Source organism: Eptesicus fuscus, chromosome 12 (assembly GCF_027574615.1).
Source record: "Eptesicus fuscus isolate TK198812 chromosome 12, DD_ASM_mEF_20220401, whole genome shotgun sequence".
In the NCBI taxonomy this organism is placed as follows: Eukaryota; Metazoa; Chordata; class Mammalia; order Chiroptera; family Vespertilionidae; genus Eptesicus; species Eptesicus fuscus.
This window is the reverse complement of record NC_072484.1, coordinates 89,110,636-89,137,689: the sequence shown is the minus strand read 5'-3', so window position 1 is coordinate 89,137,689 and position 27,054 is coordinate 89,110,636. Positions and strand designations below refer to the sequence as shown.

At 46.7% G+C, this 27,054-nt stretch overlaps 1 protein-coding gene across 1 annotated transcript in view; it reads right to left on the bottom strand.

Moving 5' to 3' along the window:
• DSC2 (desmocollin 2) overlaps window positions 1–13,984 on the bottom strand; it is a 31,415-nt gene extending 17,431 nt beyond the window's left edge. Inside the window, exons 1-5 of the mRNA XM_054723851.1 lie at window positions 13,919–13,984; window positions 5,736–5,820; window positions 4,674–4,873; window positions 2,837–2,956; window positions 644–799 (exon numbers count right to left, since the gene is read on the bottom strand). Coding sequence (XP_054579826.1) covers window positions 644–799; window positions 2,837–2,956; window positions 4,674–4,873; window positions 5,736–5,820; window positions 13,919–13,984 — 627 coding nt within the window. The remainder of the gene's footprint in view (window positions 1–643; window positions 800–2,836; window positions 2,957–4,673; window positions 4,874–5,735; window positions 5,821–13,918) is intronic.
• Window positions 13,985–27,054: the final 13,070 nt, after the last annotated feature.

Here is a 27,054-nt window from a genome sequence, read left to right as displayed (position 1 = left end):
CATAGAAAGAACGGAACAACACAGGTGTTTAGAGGGCCATGCTGTAGCAATTCTATCCCTAACTATTTAATTCAAAGTATAAATGCCTGTTCAGTTAATTTGGTCTACTAGTGAATAATTAATCAAAAACAGACATAAACTAATTAAAATTGATTTACGCTAATGACCAGGTCCTCCTGGAAAATCAATACATTAGGTTAAATTCTTACATTATTAGCTCTCATTCCTCCAAGGGAAGTTACCCAGATGATGAAACGACTGAATAATCTGTCCGTAGTCCTTACTTGCTCACCACAAGTTAGTTTTCTCCCATTGCAAAGGTACGGGGCCTAATTCTAAACGTCACTGACCTCCCGTCTCTCTCTCCACCAGAAAGAGGCTCACAGAGCTCTTCTGTCAACTAAATAAATGTTTTTGAAGTGGTATTCCTTTTCCTTTTTGAAAAACAAACAGCAAAAACACTAAAACTATGACACCAAGAACTTTCTAAGGGAATCCATGAAATTCGTTTTGCCTCAAGCGAAGTCTGCGCTATCGGTTGCCTCGATGATAAACTCAGAAGACAGAAAAGGGTAAATGAACAGAGGAACACAACGGACAAGTGTAATCGTTACTGAGACAGTGTGCACACGCTAGGCTTCACCTCAAAAGAGTCGTACTGCTCCCGATCCACAGGACCGGTACAGAACAGGTTCCCGGTATTCCTCTCGACGTAGAATAAATTCAGAGGTGCTTTGTCGACGCCAGGCCCGCTGATGGAATAGTATATAGTGTAGTTCTGTGCTGTATCAGATTCGATCTAGAAGGTGGATATTATATACGTGAGACAAAACTTTATTTCAGCAAAACCTTCATCTATATATTTATATAATCACATTGCCGTGTTTTACTGAAATTGCTAGCTGCCCTCTATTTATGATGATGTATGAATGAAAAGCAAAAGAGAATAAGGACATCTGATGATTGAGAAATTTCAAGAGCAAAGCATGAAGAAAATAATGTAGTAGCATCTTACTTCTCCAGAATAACGAAGGAAAATGTGGCTCAAACATCTACGACTTTGCCTGTCTTAGAGAACCAAGTATTCTGAGCATGAAGAATTACCCTGCTGCTCTTCCTTGCTGTTGTTAATCCTCACCTGCGGGTATTTTTTCCATTTATTTTTAGAGACAGTGGAGGGAGGGAGGGAGGGAGGGAGGGAGGAAGCGAGGGAGGGAGAGAGGGACGGAGGGAGGGAGGGAGGAAGCACTGATGTGAAAAAGACAGGTCAATTGGTTGCCTTCACATGCACCCAGACCAGGGCTGGGGCTTGAGCCTGCAACTAAGGTATGTGCCCTTGATCGGGAATCGAACCCAGGACCCTTTGGTCCACAGGCTGATGCTCTCACCACTGAGGGGTTGGCAAAAGTAGGTTTACAGTTGTAATACAAGTAAATAATACAATAATTAATAAATAATAATACAAGAATGAACACTGTTCCACATGCTCACAACTGTAAACCTACCTTTGCCCACCCCGTAGGATAGCATATTTGAGATAAAAAGTGTTCTGCCTGCACAGCAAAAACTTGGAAAATGCTTTGCTGAGTTAGTGTCCGTTCTTTGTCAGCATCTGCTTTATTACAGGAGCTGAGTTTCTGTGTGGGGCGGGGATCATGGGAATAAACACGGCATCATGTCTGGGCCAGTGTAATCGTCTGGCGCTTGATTCAAAAGCAAGTTTCTTCCAAGTCGTGTCCGGCCTCTTGGTAAGGTCCTGACTGTACATGGGATGACGCACACAGCTGCTTCCCAGCCGTGTCTCTCAGCTTTGTCTGCTGGCGTCTCAGCCCATGAAGGCCGTGGGCAGAACGTCAAGGAGGATGCTCTCTCACCGTTTCAAGAACTGAGGGAGAGAGACCCGAGTCATGGACCGAATGGTGGTGGCCACTGGGAGTGGAAGAAGGCAAAGAGAGCTGCTAAGGTTTCCACTAAACATGAGAGAGAGAGAGAGAGAGAGAGAGAGAGAGAGAGAGGAGAGAGAGAATGTGGATCCAGTTGATGGAAGCAGGGGACCTGGGGATAAGCAATAGGAAGGTGTATGTGTCTCTTCCCTTCACAGCATTTGGCCTTTTCTCAACAAGCAATATTCATCCTTTTTTTTTACCGGAGATGTTTGGGAGTTTTCTAGACCACACCCCTTGTTGATCCCCTTGTTGACAGGAAAATCCATTAGGGAGCCATGTGTCTGAAAGTCTTAACTGGGCTTTACAGTTTTAATAATGGCTGTTGCATGACTAACACTGCAAAAAGTACATCTAATCTAATAATAGACAAATATGCAAATTGACCGCACCTTCGCTACACCTAAGCCACGCTCACCAGCCAAGCCATGCCCACCAACCAATCAGGACGAGTATGCAAATTATCCCAACAAAGATGGCGGCTAATTTGCATATCAAGACAGCGTCCAAAGAAGCCAAGAGCTGCAGAAGGGAGTAAAGCTTCGAAGAAGCAAGCAAGCCGGGGGGGGGGGGGGGGGGGGGGGGGGGGGACGGGAGAAGAGGAGAAGGGCGGGGCGGAGGCGGGGCCGGGGGGCGAAGGGAAACGAGGGCGGGCTGGAGGAGAAGGTGGGGCGGGAGACAAGGGAGGAATGGAGGCAGGGTAGAGTGCAGCAGGAAATCCTATTGCAGGATTTTTCCTGCAACGGGAAAGCTAGTGTAGGTATAAAGACATATATTTATCCCCATGTATTTAAACATATGCTATGCATACCCCTTCATTCATCTATCACACACCACTATGTTTTAAATACTCGCTGTCTATATAAAAAAAAAGTGGCAGAAAGCAGACGCACCTGCTGCAGGAACAGTGGAAAGGGGCCCAGGGAGTTCTCCATCATTGAGCAAGGAATGGGAGCCCACCTCCTCTTGGCTCGTCTCAGAACCTTTTCTCTGGGCTGCCTCTGCTGTGGTGCCTCGATTCAGGAGAAAAGAAAAAAGAAAGTCAACGGCCATGTCATTCTCCAGCACTGGGCGCTGATGCACCCTCCTGCTCTCCCGGGCTGAGCGGGGAGGTGTGGGACCGGGTTGTGCTTGGAAATAAAGCTAAACATCAACACTGCGAAACGGTCATGAAGACACAACGCGGCAGCCCTCTGTGAAAATAGTGGGACGGGCTTATGGAAGAGAGAGATGGAACTGTAAGGCGAGAAGCAACGCTGAGAACGAAGATGACTCTCGCCACATGGCCATGCAAAACCATGGAAGGGGAGCTACGCAAAGAACATGAGTGGACTGTGCGCCCTTCTGGGTTTGGTGTGAGCTTCTTCCACTCACCAACAAGGAGGAAGAGCCGGGACCCCCAGAGAGAGCTGTCAGAACGAGGAGGGAGACGTGGTGACAACTCCAGCTGCTGCAGGGAGTGCGGCCGGGGTGGAACAGAAGGCACTGTGAGCTTGGACGTCACCATGCCAGAAGCACAGGTCAGGTCCAGACCACCACCTGACAGCCATCTACGTTCTAACCCTCAAGACCGTGCCGTCTAAGGCCTAACCGTGCCGTTCTAACCGTTCATGCCGTCTAAGGCCTAACCATGCCCTTCTAACCATTCATGCCGTCTAAGGCCTAACCGTGCCCTTCTAACCGTTCATGCCGTCTAAGGCCTAACCGTGCCGTTCTAACCGTTCATGCCGTCTAAGGCCTAACCATGCCGTTCTAACCGTTCATGCCGTCTAAGGCCTAACCATGCCCTTCTAACCGTTCATGCCGTCTAAGGCCTAACCATGTGTTCTAACCGTTCATGCCGTCTAAGGCCTAACCATGCCCTTCTAACCATTCATGCCGTCTAAGGCCTAACCATGTCCTTCTAACCGTTCATGCCGTCTAAGGCCTAACCGTGCCGTTCTAACCGTTCATGCCGTCTAAGGCCTAACCGTGCCATTCTAACCGTTCATGCCGTCTAAGGCCTAACCATGCCGTTCTAACCGTTCATGCCGTCTAAGGCCTAACCGTGCCGTTCTAACCGTTCATGCCGTCTAAGGCCTAACCGTGCCCTTCTAACCGTTCATGCCGTCTAAGGCCTAACCATGCCCTTCTAACCGTTCATGCCGTCTAAGGCCTAACCATGCCGTTCTAACCGTTCATGCCGTCTAAGGCCTAACCATGCCCTTCTAACCGTTCATGCCATCTAAGGCCTAACCGTGCCCTTCTAACCATTCATGCCGTCTAAGGCCTAACCATGCCCTTCTAACCGTTCATGCCGTCTAAGGCCTAACCATGCCGTTCTAACCGTTCATGCCGTCTAAGGCCTAACCGTGCCGTTCTAACCGTTCATGCCGTCTAAGGCCTAACCATGCCCTTCTAACCCTCAAGACCATGCTGCGAGGCCTCCAGATACAGTTTCAAAACTTGTTCTTAAAAATCGATTCTACAGAAAAGACAGAAAGTGCTCCTTCGTGTCTAATCTCAAGCTCTCGTGCTGTAGCTCATCTCACGCTCTTGGATGTCCCAAACCACAGCCTCCCCTGAGCCCGTGCCGCACAGGCCTCTTCCGTGTGAGCACGGATAAGCTGGTCCCGGCTTCGTCCTCCTGCAGCCAGACTATCCCGTCGCCGCTCTGCCTGCACATGCTCCCGTGATGGGGGTTACACCTGGAGGACACCCTTCCCTCCACTGCCTTTCGGAGTGTGGTACCTTTGTCTGACGCTCTAAAAGGACGTGTATTTTCCTGTCTTCGTGGGTCTGCGAGTTGGAAAGGGAGACGGTGAAATGTCTCTTCGCGGAGGAGAAGAGAACAGCTTTGGCTGTGTAGACGGAACCGTCTTCTAAGACCTGGAAATCAGCATCACTGGAGTGGATCCGGTTTGCGGACTGCAAGCACCCCTCCAGGTTCACTGCGAAAGAACGTGCACAGCGCCTTCGTGAGGAGCGCACGCTAATGTGCGGTTTTAGCGAAATGTACGCATGGGGCAAAAACGTAGAATTAACCACTGACACTGGTACATCTTTCGCTTTTAAAAGAACATAAAACTCTGGGTAACTAAGTTGTGCTAAACACAAATTGGCACATGCATCACTGCTAACCCATATACTAGACCCTTTTATAGAGAGGCATTTGTCTTGATATAAAAGCATGGAAACCCCATTGTTTGAATATTTAAATTAACACCAAAAAAAGTTTATTACATGAAATTAGTACATTTGAAGTAAGTAGAATCTAGAGAATTAAAATGGGCAGTTATTGAATTAAGATATTCTTGAACTCTTTATGTCTATTATTAAATAGTCATCATATTCTGTGTTCTCATTGGTCTGATTTTTTTTCTTATACAGTTGAGTTATATAAAAAATTAATTACTGAAAAAATGATATGTGAAAATCAATGTCAATAAGATGCCAAAATGTTTTAGGACAAAAATCCAAAAACAATACCATTAAACTTAGGAAACAGTTTCAACACAATTTCTCCATTTCACAGAAACATGTTAAAACATATGCCATCTCCTTCAATTAATGCGAATATTAATAATTTTTATTACTCAAAGTAAACATTTTATCTATTTCATATTATCATGTTTTTAAATTAAAAAAAAAAACCAGTATTCCTTTCATTGGAATGATACCATAAGCATTATAAATGATAATGTGCTATATTAGTTCTAGCTCTTGGTTCCAATACAGTTATTCCTCTGAAAGTTACACTCACTTCACAAGAACGTACAAATCAGGCTTTTACCTACTGGGGCAGTTTCTTACCTCTCCCCACAAATTTCTCAGCATCCAGTTGGGAGGGAACATGTAGTGTCACTGTTTTGCACGCATCACAGGCACATGTTAAGATCTAAAGATCAATTCAACGTTATGAGTTAAAAATACTTTTAATGTGTATATATATATATATATATAAATTATAAATTTGTACAATTATAAATCAGTTTATATAACTAACAAAATAAGGTCATAATTACACTGGAGTAAAACATCAGAAAAACGGTATCAGGGTAAGAAGAAAACAATAGACTAAAGTCCTGGCTCACGCCTTCACAGAGAATGTACTCAGAGAGTCCCTCCCATCGTGGGCTTTGTGCCCTATCCTATAAAATAAAGCTAGTAACCATTTCCCAAACTCAGTGGGAATACTGAGGAACCAAAGGCAACCTATGCAAGCACGCACCGAAACTGTTAGGAAGGCAGCACAGGTGTGTAAATAGGAGAGAGAAACAAAAACAAATCAATGAGCCGGCAAAATGTTTCCATTAATTGCCAATTGCCTAATTGAGCTGTGGTACCAAATCAAAAACAGCCTAAATAAAACCCCAGAGCTTCGCCCTAGCTGGTTTGGCTCAGTGGCTAGAGCATAGGCCTGTGGACTGAAAGGTCCCGGGTTCGATTCCGGCCATGGGCACATGCCTGGGTTGTGGGCTTGATCCCTAGTAGGGGGCGTGCAGGAGGCAGCCGATCAATGATTCTCTCTCATCATTGATATTTCTTTCCCTCTCTCTCTCCTTCTCCCTTCCTCCCTGAAATCAATAATAATGTATTTTAAAAACAAAACAAAACAAAAAATACCTCAGTGCTTCTAAAGAGGAGCACTGACTCACTGCCCCGGGGTGATGTGGCCCGTTTCCATGTAAAACACCCCCAGGAACGAGCACGTAACCTTGAAATACTAACTTATTTTGAAGGTCCATCTTCTCATAAAGGAGAGTTGAGGTCATTTTAGAAAATATTTTACTTAAAAATTTTTTTAATGATTTAGTGATTTATGGTGAACCAACCAATTCCAATACAATATATATTTGAACACATTGCAATTTAATTCCATTTTCTCTGACATTTTACAATGGATGCTTCTGAAAAATGCACCATTTTTCTTCTATAGTTTGACCAAATGCAAGATCAGTAAAAGTAACATTTACATCATTACTTACAAAGTCTATAAACATAAATTAAAATCAGCAAAACTTGAATAAAAAATTTGACTTCTGCCCGGCAGGCGTGGCTCAGTGGTTGAGCAATGACCTATGAACCAGGAGGTTACAGTTCAATTCCCGGTCAGGGCACCTGCCTGGGTTACGGGCTCGATCCCCAGTTGGGGGCGTGCAGGAGGCAGCCAGTCCATGACTCTCTCTCATCCTTGATGTTTCTATCTCTCCCTCCCTCTCCCTTCCTCTCTGAAATCAATAAAAATATATTTAAAAAAATAAATTTTACTTCCAATACACATAGAAGAATCTTTATCTAATTTTAATTGCATGTGAAGAATCAGGTAACACAGAATTACAGTTCACTTGGAAACTGGGGACAGACACCATGAAGAGAGCGTGGGAACTGGAAGTTACAGTATGGGAGGAACTGTCCAGGCTGCAGAGCCCAGAGAGAACAGGAGTGCAGTCCGAGGACTGGGGTCCCAGCTCAAGGTGATTGCAAGCGAGCATCCACTTTCTCATTCAACCAACCTTCAGGGGCTGCTTGCGAGCTGCTGGGCAGAGTTCAAAGGCTACAGCCATGAACAAGGCAAAGTCCTTGACCTCTTGGAGGTGACATCATAATGAGACTCAACGAGTTAATACACAAATGCACAAAGGTCACATGAGGCCAGGAGATAAACGTTACGAGAAAAACAAGACACGGAGAGCGGCAGTGGGAAGACCAGACGCGTGAATGCAATGAGGACAATGCAGCAGCGGCAGAGCCTTCCGGGTGGACGCACCAGAGCAGGTGTCCTGGGAGGGAACTGGTTGAGTTTTACGGGGACAAAACGGAGGCCCTCGGAGAGGAGCAAGCGCGGGAAGAGTGACAGGAGATGATGTTAAAGAGACAGTCAGGGCAGATCACACAGGGTCTAAAAGGCCACACGAAGGAGTGCAGGCTTCACTCTGAGTGCAGAGAGGAGCAGCCTCAGGTGTAGGAGCCGCAGAGGCGTATTCTGGCAAGTATTTACATAAAACCATTCTTCATTTGCACAGATGCATTCCGGTAGCTATGTGACGATAGGCTACAGAAAAGCAAAGATGGAAGCCAGGAGACCAGTTTGGAAGCTATAGCAGGACTCTAAGAGAGGGAGAATGGTGACCTGGACTACGTAAAAAACAGGGGAGAGGGAGAGAATGAATGAAGACGATACTTTGGAGAAGTGTCCTATACATCCACTCATTGATGCATCCAACAAATATTTAGGAATGTCTGCCATGTGTCACACACAGAGCAGTAAACATGATCCTCACAAACACTCCGATTCAAGGGCAAGGCATATTTGCAACTTGAGTGAAGTAGGGTAAGGGCTGTAACAGGGGAGCACAGGGCACTATGGGAGAGCGGGGAAACCAGCCCCGGGTCAGAGCCGGATGATGTCACCTGAAGAGTGGCGGCACGGTTACCCACGCCAAGAAGGAGCAGAGTTTATATGTTCCAGGCAGAGGAATGGCAGATGTAGAGGCTCAGAGACGGCACAGACCTGAACATGAAAATCTGGAAGAGCCGATGCATACAGCACGAGAGGAACAGAAGTTTAAAATGTATTCTGACAAGTAGGTGTGGACAGATTCTGAAAGCATGAACAAAGCACATGGGTCTTACTTCCTACAGAGAATCAGACAAAGGCTGGTTGTAAGCAGATAAATTACATAAGAACCTTTCCATTTGACTAAGTAAGTCTGACCTGTGTGAGGAATGGAACTGGGAAACCATTTTAATTTCCAATAAAGGCAGCCAGGACATTCAGACAAACCCCCCGTGCCAAAAATGAAAATGACGGATACGTTGTTTTGGAGACGTCCTAAAGCATCTAGCAAGGAATTGCTAGGCAAAAATAGGGCAAAGGAGGAACTCAGAGTAGTAACTAAATATGACTTCTGATCCGAAAAGATTTGACTATTTTTTTTTTAATTCCCTGGAAAAGAGTGAAAACAAAACATGGGTCCACCTTAGATCTAAGACAAGTGTCGCCCTCATTAGCCTGGGACCCAAACACAAAGCCTTCATCGGAGGGGCGAGCTGGAGGTAAGCCGGCCCTCGCAGGGGTCTGGGATACACATTCCTGTCACTGGCTTGGTCTAGGAACCTCATGCCAGGAATTCACGAGGTCTAGGAACCTCATGCTGGATGGGGCCTACTGGACAGGGGGAGGGACCGCAAGAGGTCTGCTGGCTAGGGAAGGGGCTGTGGGAGCACACTGACCACCAGGGGGCAGCTCCTGCGTTGAGAGTCTGCCCCGTGGTGGTCAGTACGTGTCACAGCAACTGGTCGACCGGTCATTCTGATCGTCCGGTCATAATGGTCACTTAGGCTTTTATATATATAAATTATAATCACAACATCAATAGGAAAGCACAAATGGCAGCCACACTAAACTCAGCAACAAAACAGACTTATGAAGGCCATTGTTTACAGTTAATGTGACATCTATATATTTAACCCTTTGCACTCGCTTGCTTTTTTCTCGATTCCTTTATTCTAATGCTAACCGTGTCGAGTCACACTCGACATCCGAGTGCAAAAGGTTAAAACCTGAATATGCAAATAGACCGAACGGTAGACCAGACAACCAGATGACTGGTCGCTATGCGTGCGCTGACCACCAGGGGGCGTGCACAGACCATGGCAGGCGTCGGCAGCAGGCAGCAGAGCACGGAACATGGAAGGCATCAGCCACAGCGGGATGGTGGAGCAGGTGAGCGGGGAAGCCAGACCAAGGCGGGGCACCAGTCACTGTCATCGGGGCGAGCCTCTGGTGGTTACTGAAAATTCTTTGCTCCCGTGCACTGTGGTCCCGCTGTGCTCTCGCACCTGCTGCCCGCGCCAGCCCTGCTCACACCCACTGCCGCCACCCGGTGCCGGCCCCGATCACTCAGCGCCGTCAGTGGGTGCGAGCAGCGGCTGCCCACCCCGATCACCCATGAGGGCTTCTCCACTTCCCCCTGCTCCTGAGGGGCCATCAGGGCAGCAGCCGCCACTCGCACCTGCTGACGGCACCGGCCCTGCTCACACCCGCTGCTGGTGCAGCCCCAATTGCTTCATGCCATCAGTGGGTGTGAGCCAGGCCGGCACCGTCAGCATGTGGGAGTGGCGGTGGCAGAAGCGGGGCTGCCGGCAGACAGGGGACTGGGGGCCACGGCGGGAGAGGCCAGGAGGGGGCGTGGAGGATGGGCCGAGACCTGCCCCTGTGCCCGCTGCAGCCTCGTGACTCACAGTTCCTTTCAAGGTGCATGAATTCGTGCACTGGGCCCCTAGTTAAAGTATATCAGGCAAGAGAAAGATAGGAGATGGCATATGAATTGGAAAGGAAGAGTAAAAAAAAAAAAATCTCTATTTGCATTTGATATGACTATTTACTTGGAAAATCCCAGTAAACCAACCAATAAATTACTATGAACAATAAGAGAATTTCAGTAAAGGAGCAGCAGTAACAATTAAAATAGAGAAGTCATCAGTATTCATACACATAAATAAAACCAGTTAAGTAATATAATGGAAGAGAATAAATAATTTTCAAAAGTAATAAAATAGAATCCTAGGGAGTAAATTTAACAAGAAACATGTAAAACCTACTTGAGAAAAATCTGAAAATATTTCTCAAGGGCATTGAAGTGGACTTGCAACAGATATATCTTTATTTTGAAAAGGAAAATAAACAACATAAACGTATCAATTTTCACTGTTATAAATTTCATAGTCCTAATAAAAATCCCAACAGTATTTTCTCTGGAACTAGACATGATGATTTAAAAGGTCATAAGAAAATATCAATAATTAGGAATAGACAGGAAAATTATGAAAAAGAAAAGCAGTGCAAGGATATTAGCCTCAGCACATGTTAAAAGATCCTACAGTCTCGAAAATAAAAATAATGTGATATCCGTATATGAAGAACTGAAAGATATTAAATGCATTCAATTTGGAAAGGGAGAAGTAAAAGTTTCAATTTGCATGTGATATACCTGTATACAGTCCATAAAGTAGTAATTTTTGTCCCATTCACCAGCTATGAGACTTTCAATTTCTTCACATTCTTGCCTACACAGCAAGCTGTCCAACTTCTGGATGTTTGCCAAACAAGAAATGACTCACTATAGCCTTAAAGTCACCTTCTCTTATTATGAATGAGGTTGAAATATTTTTATGGGCTGAAATATTTTTTATTTTAAAATATTGTTACTTTATGGGAATTTTTCATTCCATGTTCATGTCCATGTTCTTGATTCAGAAGAGCACTTGATATATTAGATTAAACCTTTAAAATGTGATCTGAAATGTGTTTCTCCACACTGTCAGTTGCCTTTGACATTGGCATAGTTTACTGCCATGGACAAGTGTTTGTGTCTGTGTGTCTTAATATAATTGATTTTCTCAATTTTAATAAATGGCTTTTGAAATCTGAGCCATAAATGTCTACTCCAAATTTAAGTAGAAATTTGTCATGTTTTCTTCTATTATCTGTATGGTAGATATGTTATAATTAAATCTCTCATCTGTTCGGAATTTTCTTGGTGTTCTGCATGAGTTATGGATTCAACTTTATCTTTTGCCAAATGACTGCCTAGATTAAGTACCACATACTCACAATGTGGTATACTATGTGTATATCTATCTCCTCAATGATATGATATGCTGTCTATCATAAAATAGCTTCCTGGCTAGTCATACACAACCTCTATGGAGGGGACAGGGAGCTGGTGACACCTATAAGAAGTACAAAGTCATTTATACTGTTATCTGGCCATCCCATTTCTGGTAATCCATCCCCACAAATATGATACACTTCCCACATAGGAGATAACGTATGTAAAGGTTTATTCATCGTGGCGTTATGTGTAACAGCAGAGAGTAGTAGCCGAGGTGATGGAGAGCAGGAAAGTCAACCAGGAGATACTTCTGAATGTGGATTGAAAGGGACTGAAAGAGGGATCGAAGGAGGGGAACAGTGGGGAAGGAAAAACAAACAGCTTCCCGACTTCCTTGAGGAACAAGGTGTCTGACATATAGGACACCAGAAGAAAAGCAACATTGTCTGGGAAGATAAAGGTCGTGCCACGCCTCACACTAAAGGCCTATTGTTCAATGGAGATATCCAAACTAGCAAAATAAACGTCGGCTATGCAGGCACCTGTAGGACATTTCAGGGACAAGACCTAGAATGGGGAGCCGGATTCTGAGCGGCCGGGAAAGAAGAGACGAGTGCATTTCCAGAACAAAGGCACCATCTCCAAGGTGGAGTTGTGTAAGGAGTGACTTGGACTTGGCAATAAATCGCCTGATGATTCGGGAGAGAGAAGCTTCCTGGGTGTTTGGGCAGAAGCCAGAGTTGAAGCGGAGGGGGGGGGGGGGGGGAGTGGAAGGGGGAAGGACTCCTTGGCGTGTGCGGGTCATGAAATGTCAGGGGCGTCCTCCAAAGTCACGCTTATTTAAGAACATCTTCGACCAGGCCTTCCTCCCGAGGGCAGCAAAAGGAGGGGGGCACCCAGGCCCTGCCCTCTCCCCACCCCACCTCTGGTCCATCCTGCCGAGAAGCTAAGCAGGACCCGGGCCTGGGGGCTATTCCGTGTCCTTAGTCACTTATCACCACTGTCTTCTAGAAGGATCTGAGATGGACGCAGACAGTTCTGTGTGGAAGTGCATACAAGGCGATGCTATTTATTGCCTGAGACTAACCACCCCTTTTCCTTAATAAATGAATGAATGAATGAATGAATGAATGAATGAATGAATAAATACAAACAACAACAAGGGCCCAGGAATTCAGTGAAGGGTGTGGGGTCCCTGGAGCTCGGAAGACCTTCCAACAGTGACAACTACAATCTCATCACCTAACAGTTCCAGGGGTTCGCTGTAAAATAAGAGCGGCAGCGAGGGGGACGCTGTCCCAGTATTTCAGCCCCCGGTTCCCCCCCAAACCCCTGGCCCCAGAGGAACCTTCCCACGGTCCGTCCGTCTGTCTGTCCAGCCCCCGGTCCATCGGGTCTGACTGCAGACCCAGCGCCAGAGCCTCTGTGTCCAAGGAACCAGAACCAGGACCAGAGCGCCTCCCCGCCGGGTCTAGTTAATCTGCACTCGGATGTCGAGTGTGACTCGACACGGTTAGCATCAGTAGCAGCTCGTATGTCGAATGGTATGGAATGTATCAATAATTTGAAATATAAAAAAATCCAAATAAATAAGTTTGTATGAAAAGAAACTCCAGTTTTTTTTATTCTACTGCCGCGCTTTGTAAGATCAGGGGTGTTTAAAAAATTAAATCCCGAGTAGAATAAAGGAATCGAGAAAAAAGCAAGCGAGTGCAAAGGGTTAACGCTTCTCCCTCCCGAGGCCCCAGGCCACACCCTCCGGGGGGCCGCTCCCCCACGGGGTCCGAGCCTTCGGGTCCCCCAGGCCGGTCAGCCCGAGGGGAACCGTCCCACCCCGGCCGGCCACCCCTTCCGCTCCCGCGGGCCGGGGCCGGGCTGTGCGCTTTGGGGGGGCGGGCGCGCGGGAGCACCAGGTGCCTCGGGCAGGGATCTGGGGGGGCATCTTCTCCAACAGGAAGGGAAGGTCACCCCCGGGGCGACCAGAAAGGAGGAAGGGAAATGGAAAGGACGGGCGCCCCCAGAGCGCGCCCCCTGGAGCGGAGGCCGGGGGTCCGGACCCACCACGCGCGCCCTCACCCCCGCGACCGCCCGGGCCCTGCTTGTCTGGGGCGCCCGGCGGCCCCCGGAGGCCTGAACCCGCGCGGAGGCCAGGCGACCCGGAAGGCGCGGGGGCGGGGGCGCGGGCTCCCCGGGCCCCGGGGCCACGCTTTCCGCTGCGCCCGCGGGTCGGATCGGCAGCGACACCTCCGCTTCCCCGGGGATCGCGGCGCCCGGGCCGCCGCCTCTCCCGTCCCGTCCGCCCTCCCGCCGCAGCCACCGGCTCCATCGGGTCCCCCAGCCCCCCGCGCCCCCCGACGGGCCGGGGCCGGCACTCACCGCGAGGGCCAGCAGCAGCCGGCACAGCGCTCCGCTCGGGGCGCGCGGGGCGGGGGCGGCCGCCATGGGCGCTGCTGGGGTCCGGGGCGGGCGGGGGCGCAGGCGGCGGAGGGGCGATCCGGGCGCAGGAGGCGCCTCTCTCCCGGAGCCTCTGGAGCGCCGGCCTCAGTCCCGGCTCTACAGCCCGCCGGGTGCGGCTCCCGACCGTCCGCAGCTGCGGCGCCGGCCCCTCCTCCCCGCCGAAGTCCGCGTCCTCTCCGACCCGAGCGCAGGTGGGAACTCCCTGGGCCGCCCTCTCCCCTGCGCCCGGCTCCTCGCCGCCGCCGCCTATAAGCCCATCGCCCCCGCCCCGTCCGCCGGGGGATTAGCCGGAGCCCTGCCCAGCGGAGCCCTGACGGGGCGCGGGTCCGGCTCCCTGCGCCCGGCCTCTGCCCGGTCCCCACCGGCCCCGCCCCCGCCCCCGCCCCGGGGTCAGCTCCAGGGGCGCAGGCCGCCTCCAGCCGGAGGGTGGACCCGCCCGGAAGACTAGGTTACAAACTCTGTTTAAGCAAATGTCCAGCAGACCTCCTGCCTCCCACAGGCCTTTCCTTTGTAACTGATTCATCTCAGCTGTGGGTGTTGTTTTGGGGTTTTTTGTTTTGTTTTGTGTTTTAAAGAAATCTCATGGCCAATAGGACAGCCATACAAAAAAAAAATGAGCCTAAGTTAAAGACAACTATGTATTATAGACAGGGCTGGGCAAAAGTCTGTTTACAAACGTGAGTACGTGAAACACAGCTCATTTTTGTGTTATTATTTATTAATGGTTGCAATATTTTCCAGAGGAACAACTGTAAACCGACTTTTCCCGCCCCGTCTGTTCACCCAGGCCACAGGACAATGAGGCCGAGGCTGGGTTACCACGGAAAACGCACTGTTTGAGGTCCGAGAGGTTGGCCACATGGTGGGCTACTGGTTTCCTCCAAAATCGGCCCTTATCACAGTTAAAGCTTAACTAACCGCTGGCCCTATAATTCATCGCCTAAAATGGACCTCCGGGCACCTGGTGGGCATGTATCCTTCCTTTCCTGCCACCGAAACCGGAGTGTGATGAGAAAAGAAAGAGAGAGAGAGAGAGAGAGAGAGAGAGAGAGAGAGGAGAGAGAGAGAGAGAGAGAGAGAGGAAGAGAGGAAGGAAGAAAGAAAGAAAGAAAGAAAGAAAGAAAGAAAGAAAGAAAGAAAGAAAGAAAGAAAGAAAGAAAGAAAGAAAGAAAGAAAGAAAGAAAGAAAGAAAGAAAGGGATCGCCTTGGCGCTTTGACTTGCAGTGTGCTTAAACCCCAGGACTTAGGCAGCGCTCAGCTGGGAGGGTTAACGCCCAAAGCTGGGTGCCTGCAGCTCCCAAAGCAGTGAGGGCGCCTGACTCACCCTCTGCCTTCTGCACACCGGGAAACGCTGACCACAGAGGAGAAACTGGCCCGTTCCGCCTCATTTCCTTTGTCTCCTCGAGGATGTTTGGAGAAACCTGTTTGAAGCGCCAACCGTAACTCTCACAGCGTGTCAGTCCTGGAGACGGTGAACCACCCTCATGACACACCACCCAGGGCAGCAGCGCCTGAGCGCCCTGCGGGGCGGGAGCAATGTCACACCGTCAGGCCCCCCACCCTGGAGGGGTCCCGGGCTCTCTCCCATCAGCGAGGAACCCCGTAAGGAGCTGTTGGGGTGATTTCATATCCATAACACTGATCACTGAATCTTTGCTGATAACACAAGCCTGGGTCACCAGCACCAGACTCCAGTGGACATCCTCTTTCTATCATGTTTTTTTAAATATATTTTATTGATTTTTTACAGAGAGGAAGGGAGAGGGACAGAGAGTTAGAAACATCGATGAGAGAGAAACATCAATCAGGTGCCTCCTGCACACCCCCTACTGGGGATGTGCCCGCAACCAAGGTACATGCCCTTGACCGGAATCGAACCGGGGACCCTTCAGTCCACAGGCTGACGCTCTGTCCACTGAGCCAAACCGGTCCCAGCCTCTTTCTATCATTTTTAACCCTCGAGTTTCTCCAGCAAAGATTTCATGGAAACACATCATCCTATTGATGACATCATGACCTCTCAACGGCAGCTTTCCCCAAAATAGAGACGAAAACTGGTTTGTGTTTCCGGTTCCAGACATGTACTCAGGCCAGCGTCGCAGCCTTTGACAAGAGGACGGCTCCAACGTTGCCTCCCTTTGACTCCTAGTGCCTTTCAGGGTGGCTCCCGCTTTCCCCATTCCAAAAAGGGGTGGGGGAGCCCTTAGAGAAGAATTCATCCAGATATTTACTTTCATCTTCCACTCGAGGTAAGTGACCGAGGCTGTCAGGACGGTGATTTCTGTTGTTGCTTCATCGTGAAACTTTTCAATGAAACACACACATTACTGACTCTGTAAACGTGCGGCCCCGTTTATTTAAGGGGTTTCCATTCGGCTGTCTGGTCACTGGATTTCCCCACAACCCAATTTTGAAAAAACGGGTCCAAATGTGAAGAAACGATGAAATGTGGGCAGGGGACTTTTCTAGAAGAACGGCTGCTGGCGGGGAAGGGGAAGGGGATCCCGCGGACTTGCGGTGGCTGCCCGCGTGCTCTCGGACCCGGGGCATCGGACCCACAGTCGGAGCGATACCCTCCATGCCTGGAGCTGCTCGGTCACCCCTCAGGCCCCAGCGCGGCCCTTTGCCGAGTGAGATAACGGAAGTGATGCTCCATGCCCCTGCGGTCCCTTCCACGCCTAAAACTAAGCCGGTGAGTCTTCTGGGGACTGAGTTGTTGAGAAGATTGGCGGGACAGGGTGCTCATTTCTGAAAGCCAGTCACAACCAGAGCTGTCCTTGAAGAGATGAGCCAATGGCCACCAAGGGCCCGCGGGGCACATCTCCGCAGCCCAGCTTCACAATCTTCCCGTTCCGGGAACTAGACGTTAAACATAGTAAAGACAATAAAAACTCCCACTCCCTCGCTGAGGTGTACATAGCCAGCTCTCCCTGGGCTCCCTGATTCCTCCAGTCCTCCCGCTGCTGGACCTGGGGGTGGGGGTGGGGGGGGGTAGGATCCTCACAGACACTGGATCTTTAGGGCAAATCTGTCTCTGCGTGGCGGTACATGACAACGAATGGAGCCCAAAAGCAAGGAAAACACAGACCTCAGGGCAGAAAGCAGATGAAAGGACCTTGTCTGGTTACCTTTAGGGGAGAGGAGGCAGGGCAGTATCTGATGCCCACAATAAAGAGAGCACAGAGCATCGACTTCTCAGAGATTCAATGATGGGAAGCATGGCAGACATGCAGAACAAAGCCTGGCACACACTAAGTGCTCCCCCAGGTCTGACCCCACCTCTCTACAGCCCACTCACGTTCCCCACCCACCTCCTCCCTAGGACAGCTCCCTCGTCCCGATCCCCAGTTCCTCTCGTCAGGCCCTGGCCCAGCGCTGACCGCCAGTGTCCATTCACTGATCTCTCCCAAACCCTCCCCTCCCCTCCCCCTCAACCCCAGACCTCGTCCCACATAAACACATGAACTGTCAACTAAGATGAGATGCCACAATTTGTGCTAAAACGTACACCAGTATTTTGTAAAGAATCATTTTACAAAGGGAGGGGGGAAAAGCCTTGATGGGTAAATAAAATATTTATTTTTAATGCTGTCTATGTTTCTCTGAAGTTCTTTTTTCAAAGTTGGCCTTGATAAAACATAGCATACTAATCAAAATCAATTTCCATTGCTTTTCAAAGTATATTTTTGAACTATGTAAGGGGTAAAGTGTGAAATAAACTATAAATCAATTCTTATTATATATATATATATATATATATATTTTTTTTTACTTAAACCCTCATTAGGAACACGCCAATGAATGAATATTAGACGGTTGCGCAGAACATGCCCAGAGATTGGTTCCCAGGGTCACGTCTGCCTTAATAGACGCTGTTGGTATCCCCTGGGAGTGCTCTGAAAGAATATATCCTTAAAACTACAAAATGTTTATGTTTGCTTTACTAACTAACTAATTTGACGTGTATTTAATGAACACCTACTATGTCTCAGCATTGCTCTTGACCTTGAGTGAACACGATACAAAGGGCCCTTGCTCAAGGGGAGCACCTGAGGAGTATTAAAAGGTTGGGTAGGACAAGTACCCACCACCTGAGATTTACATCATGCTGACTCCTTTCTGAAAGAAAAGAGGAGATTAATCTCAAGGTAAATGCAAAATGACATTTAAGCAGCATTCTGTAGGATAAAAAACTACCAGTGCAACAATCATGTGTTAAGATGTGCTCATAGATTATGAAATGTCACTTTCTTTTTTTTTTTTAAATACATTTTATTGATTTTTACAGAGAGGAAGATAGAGGGATAGAGTTAGAAACATCGATGAAAGAGAAACATAGATCAGCTGCCTCCTGCACACCCCACATTGGGGATGTGCCCGCAACCAAGGTACATGCCCTTGACCGGAATCGAACCTGGGACCCTTCAGTCCGCAGGCTGACGCTCTATCCACTGAGCCAAACTGGTCAGGGCTGAAATGTCACCTTCTTACCTGGATCTCGGGGCAAGAAGCTCCCTCTCTTGTGAGCTCGCCTGGTCTAGAACATACTGGTTCCGGTTTCTTGGAAAGCCGGGTCTCCTTCTCTCCTAGGTGCGCTGTTACCTGCCTGGAGTGTTCTTCCATCCTAAAAGTATCCACTTTTATTTTCTCCCTAGCAGGTCAGACCCTCTCTAATCAGGTCAAATCGTACTCTTTAAATAGTCGCCTCTTCTGTAGACTTCTAGTCACAATTATAATGCTCAATTGGTGTGAGTAGTTACTGGACCAACGGTTGTTTCTCAGCAAAGACTGGACAAGGACATGAATGCAGCAGCCTGTCCTTTTTGGCCCACCCCTGTGTCCCCACGCTATCCATCCTGAATCCTGGCACACAGTAGGCACCTCATCAGTATCTGTTGAATGAGTGAGCAAATGAATACATGAATGAACAACTTCTGAGGATTTGGGGGGCAAGTAATTCTTTGCTTTTCTTTTTCTGATTTTAATGTTATTTTGAATGACTAATAAAATGAGGTCTTAGGTCAAATGGCCGGGTGCAAGTTCCTCACCTGCTCCCAAGCATGATGGGCATGTGCTGGAATATGTGTTAAAATGTGAAATGGGTTTACCATGGGTTTCCAGTGCGGGTTTTGCACAAAAATGGGCAACTAAGCTAGTGGATTTTAACTTAGAACCGCTGAACACACGGGCACGCACTGCCTGATGAAACTGCTGGTGGCACACGCCACTGAGAAAAGAAGCGATCAGTGAGTGGTGGCCGTGGAACAACTGAGTCGTCATTAGAGAACAAAGTAAAACTGGTCCCCAACTTAACACCACACGCACAGTGCCTTCCAGATGGGTTAAACTTCCATGTGAAGAAAAAGACAAAGTCAATGGAAGACAAGATAGAGTAACATCCACGTGACCTAGAGGTAGACAGAGATTTCTGAAGTAAAACTCAAAAAGCATTTACCAAAAAAGGAATAAAAAGATCCATTTAGTTACATTCAAGTCCAGGCTTTCTATTCAACAAAGAACACCGTGAATAAAGCTAACAGGTGATAGATTGGAAGAATAGCTTAGTTATGACTAAACTGAGATGGGAATAATATCTGTAATATACAGGAACTCCTACACATCAGTAAGAACATGGCAGGAACCTCAAAAGAAAAACAACAACAACAGGCTGCAGAGTGTGGCCAGGCATTCTACATAGAGGAATTTCAGAGCCGACAAAGCATATTTTTAAAAATCAGAGAAGCGCATACTAAAATCATAAAATACCCCTTTATACCTGTTTGACTGACAAAAAAAATAAAAAAATAGAAAGCTCTTTCTCTCTTGTCAAAGTCATTGCCTGATTAAACCTAACTCTCCACCTTCCCAGCTGCCACACATTTAGAATTGAATGTGGCTAGAGATAAACTCACATCCAAGATCAGAAGTTTCACTTGACAACCATGATCACTATCTTAAGTAAATCTCAATGCTGCCCTGCAGTCACACTGTTTGCCAAACCCATTCACTTCCCCATTCTCCTTGGCCCTGTCCTCATACCTCCTCTCTCTCTCTGCTCAAACCTTCTGTGCATCCTCCTCTATACTAAGGTGACCAGATTTTAACATTGGTAAAGCAGGACACCATTGACCGGGGGGGGGGGTGGGGGGGAGGGGGGGGTCTTGATTAAAAATTTGGTCTATATGGAGCAACAAAAATTTTCATAGAACGCAAAATACATAATTACATGAACATATTTTATTGTTAGTTTATAAATTAATTAATTTGATTGTTATAAAGTAACTATATTTTTAAAATTATTTTAATCCTATATTTCTTTCTAAATAATAACAATACTAACTTGTATTATTTTTCCTCTGAATTTGCTGTAACGTAAGTCGTGTCACTTTCAAGGCCGGCGCTAGACTTTTTGCCGCCACTATAAAATATAAATAATACGAGTACTGTCTGCTAAATTCAAGAAAATGTATGTGTTTATGAAATAAATAAATAAATTACTTACCTAAATTATCTGAATAGCTGATTTGTAATGACATCACTTGTTTAACTAGCTCACTAGCACGCAGTACGATGTGTATCGTCTGAGAGACAGTTACAAAACGTTTTCGTCGTTGCCAATCCCCAAAAATGCCATTGTTCATTAAGTCCAAACAATGGTGGTCGAATTCTAACAACTGATCAACAATGCGAACTTTGATAAGCAGTTCTCGATAATCAGTTCTCAACAATTATTCGTTATTATTAAAGTTTAACATTATAAAATTAACAAAAATAATATAAAACTCATATCCTGGCTAAATAGCCACATGGCCGCCGAAAACCGTATATTCCCTTCCTGTTCTCCCGCCGTTCCCTAGCTTGTCGTGCATTCTTTTCAAAAATCGGGACTTTTTTAAAACGCCGCGGGACGCGGGACAAATTGTTCAAAATCGGGACTGTCCCGCCCAAAGCGGGACGTCTGGTCACCTTCCTCTATACTCACTTGCCCTGACTGACTCAGCCTCCTGCTTCACACAGAAAACAGAACTGACCACGGAGAGCTGCTAGGAGCTTCCCCACATCTACCCACCGGCACGCATCGTCCCACAACCACGGGCTTTTCCTGGATCCCACGGGAGAACTGCCTCTGTCTGTGGCCAAGGGCAACTGCTCCACGTGGCATTCATTCATTCCCATCCCCCCCCCCCCCACCTCCTCAAGGACATTGTCTCACAGCTCTGCTCCTTCCTTCCCACGTCATCAATTGGCTCCAGCTCTATCTCCCCCAATCGTATGTAAACAAAACTAAACTTAGAAAGAAAAACACCAGAAATCCTATATTTCTTTCTAAATAATAACAATTATTATTAATAACAATCGCTACCTCTCTGTGTCCTGTTTCTCTCCCCAGCTATGGCACCCCGCTTCTCTGCTCGCCTTCACAGAAAAATATTCTGGGGAAAGCTGGTCTGTATGTACTGCCTTCAGTTTCTCCTCTTTAGCTGCGGAACCCTTTTTAGTCAGGTTCCCTCTCCTCCACTTCCCCGAACGCAGTCTTAGAGAGTCTGCAGAGCCGTCCACAGGGCTGAATCCGATGGCCACTCCTCACCTTCTGGTCTGAATTGCAGAGGGCTGGGCACCATGCTGGGAGCACATTCTTCACTGGTTTCTGGTTTTCCTTCTCTGCCTCAGCAATTGATTCCTCCTCCTCTCCTCTACCTCTTGCTAGTGCACTGCCCCAGGGCTCAGTAGTTGAGTCTCAATTCTGGTTCCATGTACCCCTCACTCCCTTGTTGGTCTCATCCGGTCTTCAGTCCGCTGACTGGCAACTCTAAAGCTCTACCCCAGACCTCTCCCTTGACCTCCAGGCTCCTGCCGACCATCTTAGGTGTCTAGTAGGCATTGCATAGTTAATCTTTCCCGTTCTGAGCTCCTGATCTTCTCCATTAACAATGCCCGCCCCGCAGCCTTTTCCCTTTCAGTTAATGGCAACTCCATCCTTCCAGTCATTTAGGCCAAAATATCTGCAGACTTCCTAGACTCTTCTTGAAATCCAATCTGTCAGTAAATCCTATAAGCTGCACCTTTGAAATATACGTGGAATCCACTCCCTTTTCACCATCTTCATCCAGTCCAACACAGGGTCATCTCTCACTGAGTTATTAAAAACAAACAAACAAACCTCCAATGGCTCTTTCAACTGCCAACACTACGCACTTCAGTCAATTTTCAACCCAGAAGCCGGATTGTCCCTGGAAATAAGTTGGAGCATGACATTTCTCTACCCAAAGTCCTCCAGAATTATTCCAAAAATACATAAGACTTTAAAATATGCCCTGCCGATGCCTCTCTTCTCCTTGAGACCAAACCCGGAGTATTTCCAGTGGTCCCAGGCCCTTCCTCCACCTGCATCTCGCTGACCCCCGTTTTACCTCCCTCCCTCACACTCTGGGCCACAGCGCATCAGCCCCCCTGCTCCCACGGGGCACCCCCTGTCCTCAGGAAGCCTGGTGCTCCTCTCCTCCTCAGGTCTGACTCTTGGGGCTCCTTCTGGAGAGGCCCTTCCCGAGCACCCTGATTAAAATGTCAAACATCTGACTTCCTCTCTGAGGCCCTGCACTGAGAGCCTGGCAGCTGGTGTGTGTGTGTGTGTGTGTGTGTGTGTGTGTGTGTGTGTGTGTGTGGCCACGCCTCCTCCCGGCCAGGCCTTGGCTTCCTGCACCACCAGGCTGTGGGAGGCCTTGCTGTGGAGCAGAGGGGTCTGCCTTTGTCTTACTCCCGGCCCCCCGAAGGTGTAGGGCTCAAGAACTCTCTTGGAGGGACCTCCCCAGTCTCTGAGGTCGTCTCTCCAGGCCCGTGCCGAGGCCTCCAGGTGGCCCTGTTGGATCCTTGCAGTGGCCTGGGCCCTGTGTCTTCAAATGCTCCCAGGGGACAGTGGGGGGGACAGTTGGGGGGGAGGGGGGGACGGTGGAGGGGCAGTGGGGGTTCTCCCACAGACATAAACGCCCCTTCCCCTGGCTGCCCCTCTCTGCAACGCCAGCCTCTCTGCTTCTGTGGATTCTGCTGCGTCCTGGTGGCTCGAAGCAGTTAGATTCTGTGTTTCACCAGCTCTTCTGGTTGGCCTTGGTGAGCACATTGGCAAAGCACTCCATCCTACCCTCTCTCTCTCACATTTACTTATTTTCCTCTCTTAGTCTGTCTCTCTGTATTACAAGGTAATTCTCATGAGGTTTCACATTGGTCTCTACTGTTGGTGCCCACAGTCATGCCTGTCCCCCTCGGAGCCTCAGTAAATGTTTGCTGAGTATAATCACAGGCTAATTATTAACCAGTCAGTGGTTGCTTTGAGATTGCCATATGTAAAAGAGGAATTCACTCAGGGCCCCTGAGAAGAAGCCCCGCTACAGAGGCTGCTACCCTTCAGGACAACTGGAAGTGAAGCATGGGAGTTCTACTAGTAGTTCAAGGTGGGTGGGGAATAATGGTCAGATAGCCACTCTGAGTCAAATCAGAGCGCCACCTCTAAGAAAGAGCGAGGTTAGGGGGTAATGGGTAGATAACCCGTGGTCTCTGCCCCCGTCCCACAAAATACCAAGGAACATGTGTTTGTCAGTGACAGGTGTCCTCCTAACGTTTAACTTCAATATTAAAACATCAATATAAATTAATATTTAATATTAATTAAGACTTTCTATAGTAATAATTATTTATATGTGTATTTGTCTTATACTAGAGGCCCGATGCACGAAGATTCATGTAAGAATGGGCCTTCCTTCCCCTGGCTGCCGTCACCGCCTTCGCTCTGGCCAGAGCCGCCTTTCCGCCTTCCCACGCTGCCCAGAGGCCCCGAGCTGCTAGGGTGGTGCGGAACGCCTGCATCGTTGACGACACAAGTGTCCCCCCCACCCGCCCCCCGGCCACTTGGCGCCTATGTATGCAAATTAACCTGCCATCTTTGTTGGGTTAATTTGCATACTCACTCCTGATTGGCTGGGGGTGTTGCAAAGGTACAGTCAATTAGCATGCTATTCTTTTATTAGGTAGATTATACTAATTATATTATATTATATTATGTACTTAATATCAATTAATAGTAAATTAAAATATTAAATCAAAGAAACTAAAATTTTTTCTTAATTTTCTTCTGATTCCCAGTCTGAAACAAAAAGAAATAATCATGACAGGATATGATTACTTACTATGACAAAATCGGTTCTGACAGGTTCTTAGCCACACCCAAGATACTCAACATCAGCTACACCCAGAAAAATAAAACGTTAAAAACGCACATGGTGATAAACTGGCTCATCATGAAAAGAATACATCACGAGACCTGTTGACCAAAATGGTCTCAGGATGCTGTGTGTTGCTTAAACTATCAGGGTTTTTATTCAGACAGATTGGTTTTTGAACATAATTTGGTAAATTTTTTGGATAGGCCTGACCAAAACCAATTACTGTCAACATGTGATTTTTCTTTTCTTAATTATGGATAGGCAAAATAAATTTACTAAGTGACAATGAACATGCCTTTTACTTCAATTTGGTTACCTTCTGTGTCATTGTATACCCTCCAATGTATGGCATGCTTAGGTACAACGTTCAGAGTCAGTATCCGGCTACATGAGAAGACGGAGTGGGGGGCTCTGCCCAGTGGCGGTAGACCTGCGGCCCGAGGCCACCTGTTTCTAACTCTGATTGGCTAATCGTGTGGTTTACCTTTACACTTCACAGGCTCCTCTCGGGGTCCTCTCTGCACAAAGTTCTGTGTGCAGTCTTGGCGAAAGGCAGATTCTGGCTCCGTAGGTCTGAGGTGGGGCCTGAACTCCCTTTCCTCGCAAGCTCTCAGGTGATGTGGACCACACTGAGCGGCAAAGAGCTGGTGGTACAGAGGTGACCGTGATAGGACCTCACCAACCCCTGCAGACCCTCACCCTCAGTTTCCTGTTTTGTGGGTCTGGGGGGTGGAACCCAGGAATTAGCATTTCTAACAAGTTCCCAGGTGATGGATGCTGTGGCTACCGGTCCGGGAATCACACTTCAAGAATTTCAGTGTGGATCTCACACAGGTAAGAGATATCTCAAACAGGTAGAACAGCAGGCGGTCCCTCCTATAGGACACCTGCTATGGACACAATACCTTCGTGGATTTGGGTTTTAAGTCTTATGTACATGAACTATGTATGTAAATGTCACCCACCCTTAATTCCAAAATGTTCTACGTATTTTATAGCAGAGGCGAAGCCAGAGCAAGGAAACGCTTTCATTTCCACCGTGCGTTAGGCTCCTTTTCGTTTTTCTTGAACTACTGCTAGCAGGAAACAATTCTGCATGAATTCTGAGTGTGAAGTCAAGGTAAAACCTTGAAGTTCTTTTTAAGTTAATAATTCAAGGTTACTGTATTTAAAGGTCCCTAAACATGGGCAAATAAAAAGACTATAAATAGGAACCTGTTGCACAATAACAACTACATTTTAAAAAGTTTAAGATCCTGCCGAAACCGGTTTGGCTCAGTGGATAGAGCGTCAGTCTGCGGACTGGAAGGTCCCAGGTTCGATTCCGGTCAAGGGCATGTACATTGGTTGCGGGCACGTCCCCCAGTGGGGGGTGTGCAAGAGGCAGCTGATTGATGTCTCTCTCTCATCGATGTTTCTAGCTCTCTATCCCTCTTCCTTCCTCTCTGTGAAAAATCAATAAAATATATTAAAACAAAAACAAAAAAAACAAACAAAAAAGTTTAAGATCCTGTATAGTCTCAGGCCAAATACAGAGGAAAGCCATACTTGTTCATTTTTTTCCCTCTAAAGTTATGAAATAAACAACTTTCAACTCTACAGATTGGTTTTGTTTAAGGACATTTTATTCCTATCAATCAAAAAACTTACTGTAAGAAGTAGAGATTTTTAAATAATTTGATCTATCTTTGCAAATTGTATATCATGAATCTACTTTATACATTTGTTTTTATAATGTTTCTTATAAACTTAAATTAGTCTCTGTATTTGAAAATGTTATTATTTTATCGTTAGTAAGAATTTGAGGTCACGGTGTTTTTTTTAATGCAACATTATCCTTTCAAAGAGTTTTTTTTTTTAGAATGATATTTGCTCAATTTTATTGGGCCCTCCATAATATAGAAGAGTCTATCCATTCTTAGTAATGCTTTCTCCTGCTGTAGTTTTATTTTCTTTCTCCTACATAATTAGAAAGACAAATGTAATGTCTGGCCAAATGCCAAGTTCCTTTAGATTTATTAGAAAAGCAGATAAAAGAGACCAGAGACATGAAGTGATATACATCGTTTGCTTGACTGCCTAACCTAACTGATGGTTTTTAACCAGTGCAGGACTTTTACAACTAACACATCATAAAAAGGAAGTTAGCTTTTCCTTTCTATGATAATAAAAAACCTCAACTCCAAAATATCTATAGTGTACATTTTCCAAATAACATAGCACATTCCATTTAAAAAAGTAGATATATGCCTACATATCAAGTGTTATAAAATATTTTAACAAACTCAGGAGGAATTAAAAACTCAGGAAAGACAGTATTTAACAAAGCTCATTTATAATAATTATATGAATCTTTATCTATTTTGAAGTTTCCATGGAATTTTTTACATGAATCAAGAAAAAGAAAATTTAATTTTACCTAACTATAGAGTTATAGAAAAATAATTGATAATGATTCAATTACTGACAATTAATTTATATGAAATAATCCATAAAATACAATGTTTTAATAAACTAAATTTGTAAACAGTCCAGTGGAGTTTCAAAACTTTCATCAATCATACAATTAACATTTCATTTTGAGTGTAAACAGAGAATGACTATGAATTTCCTACATAAATCAAAAAACAGTCACAGTTTCTCTGTGAGATAAATTTCATTGATATTTGAGAACATTTTAAGTAGCTAAAACTTCTTAGTACAAATTCATTTCCCACACTTTCTAATAATTCTGGCAATACTTTCAGTGACCAAGCAATCTTTCTTTGGCCTTTAACTGTACCTTATGTTCAGATATAAGTTTTCTCTTCCATATTGAAGCAAAGTTAAGAAATAAGAAGA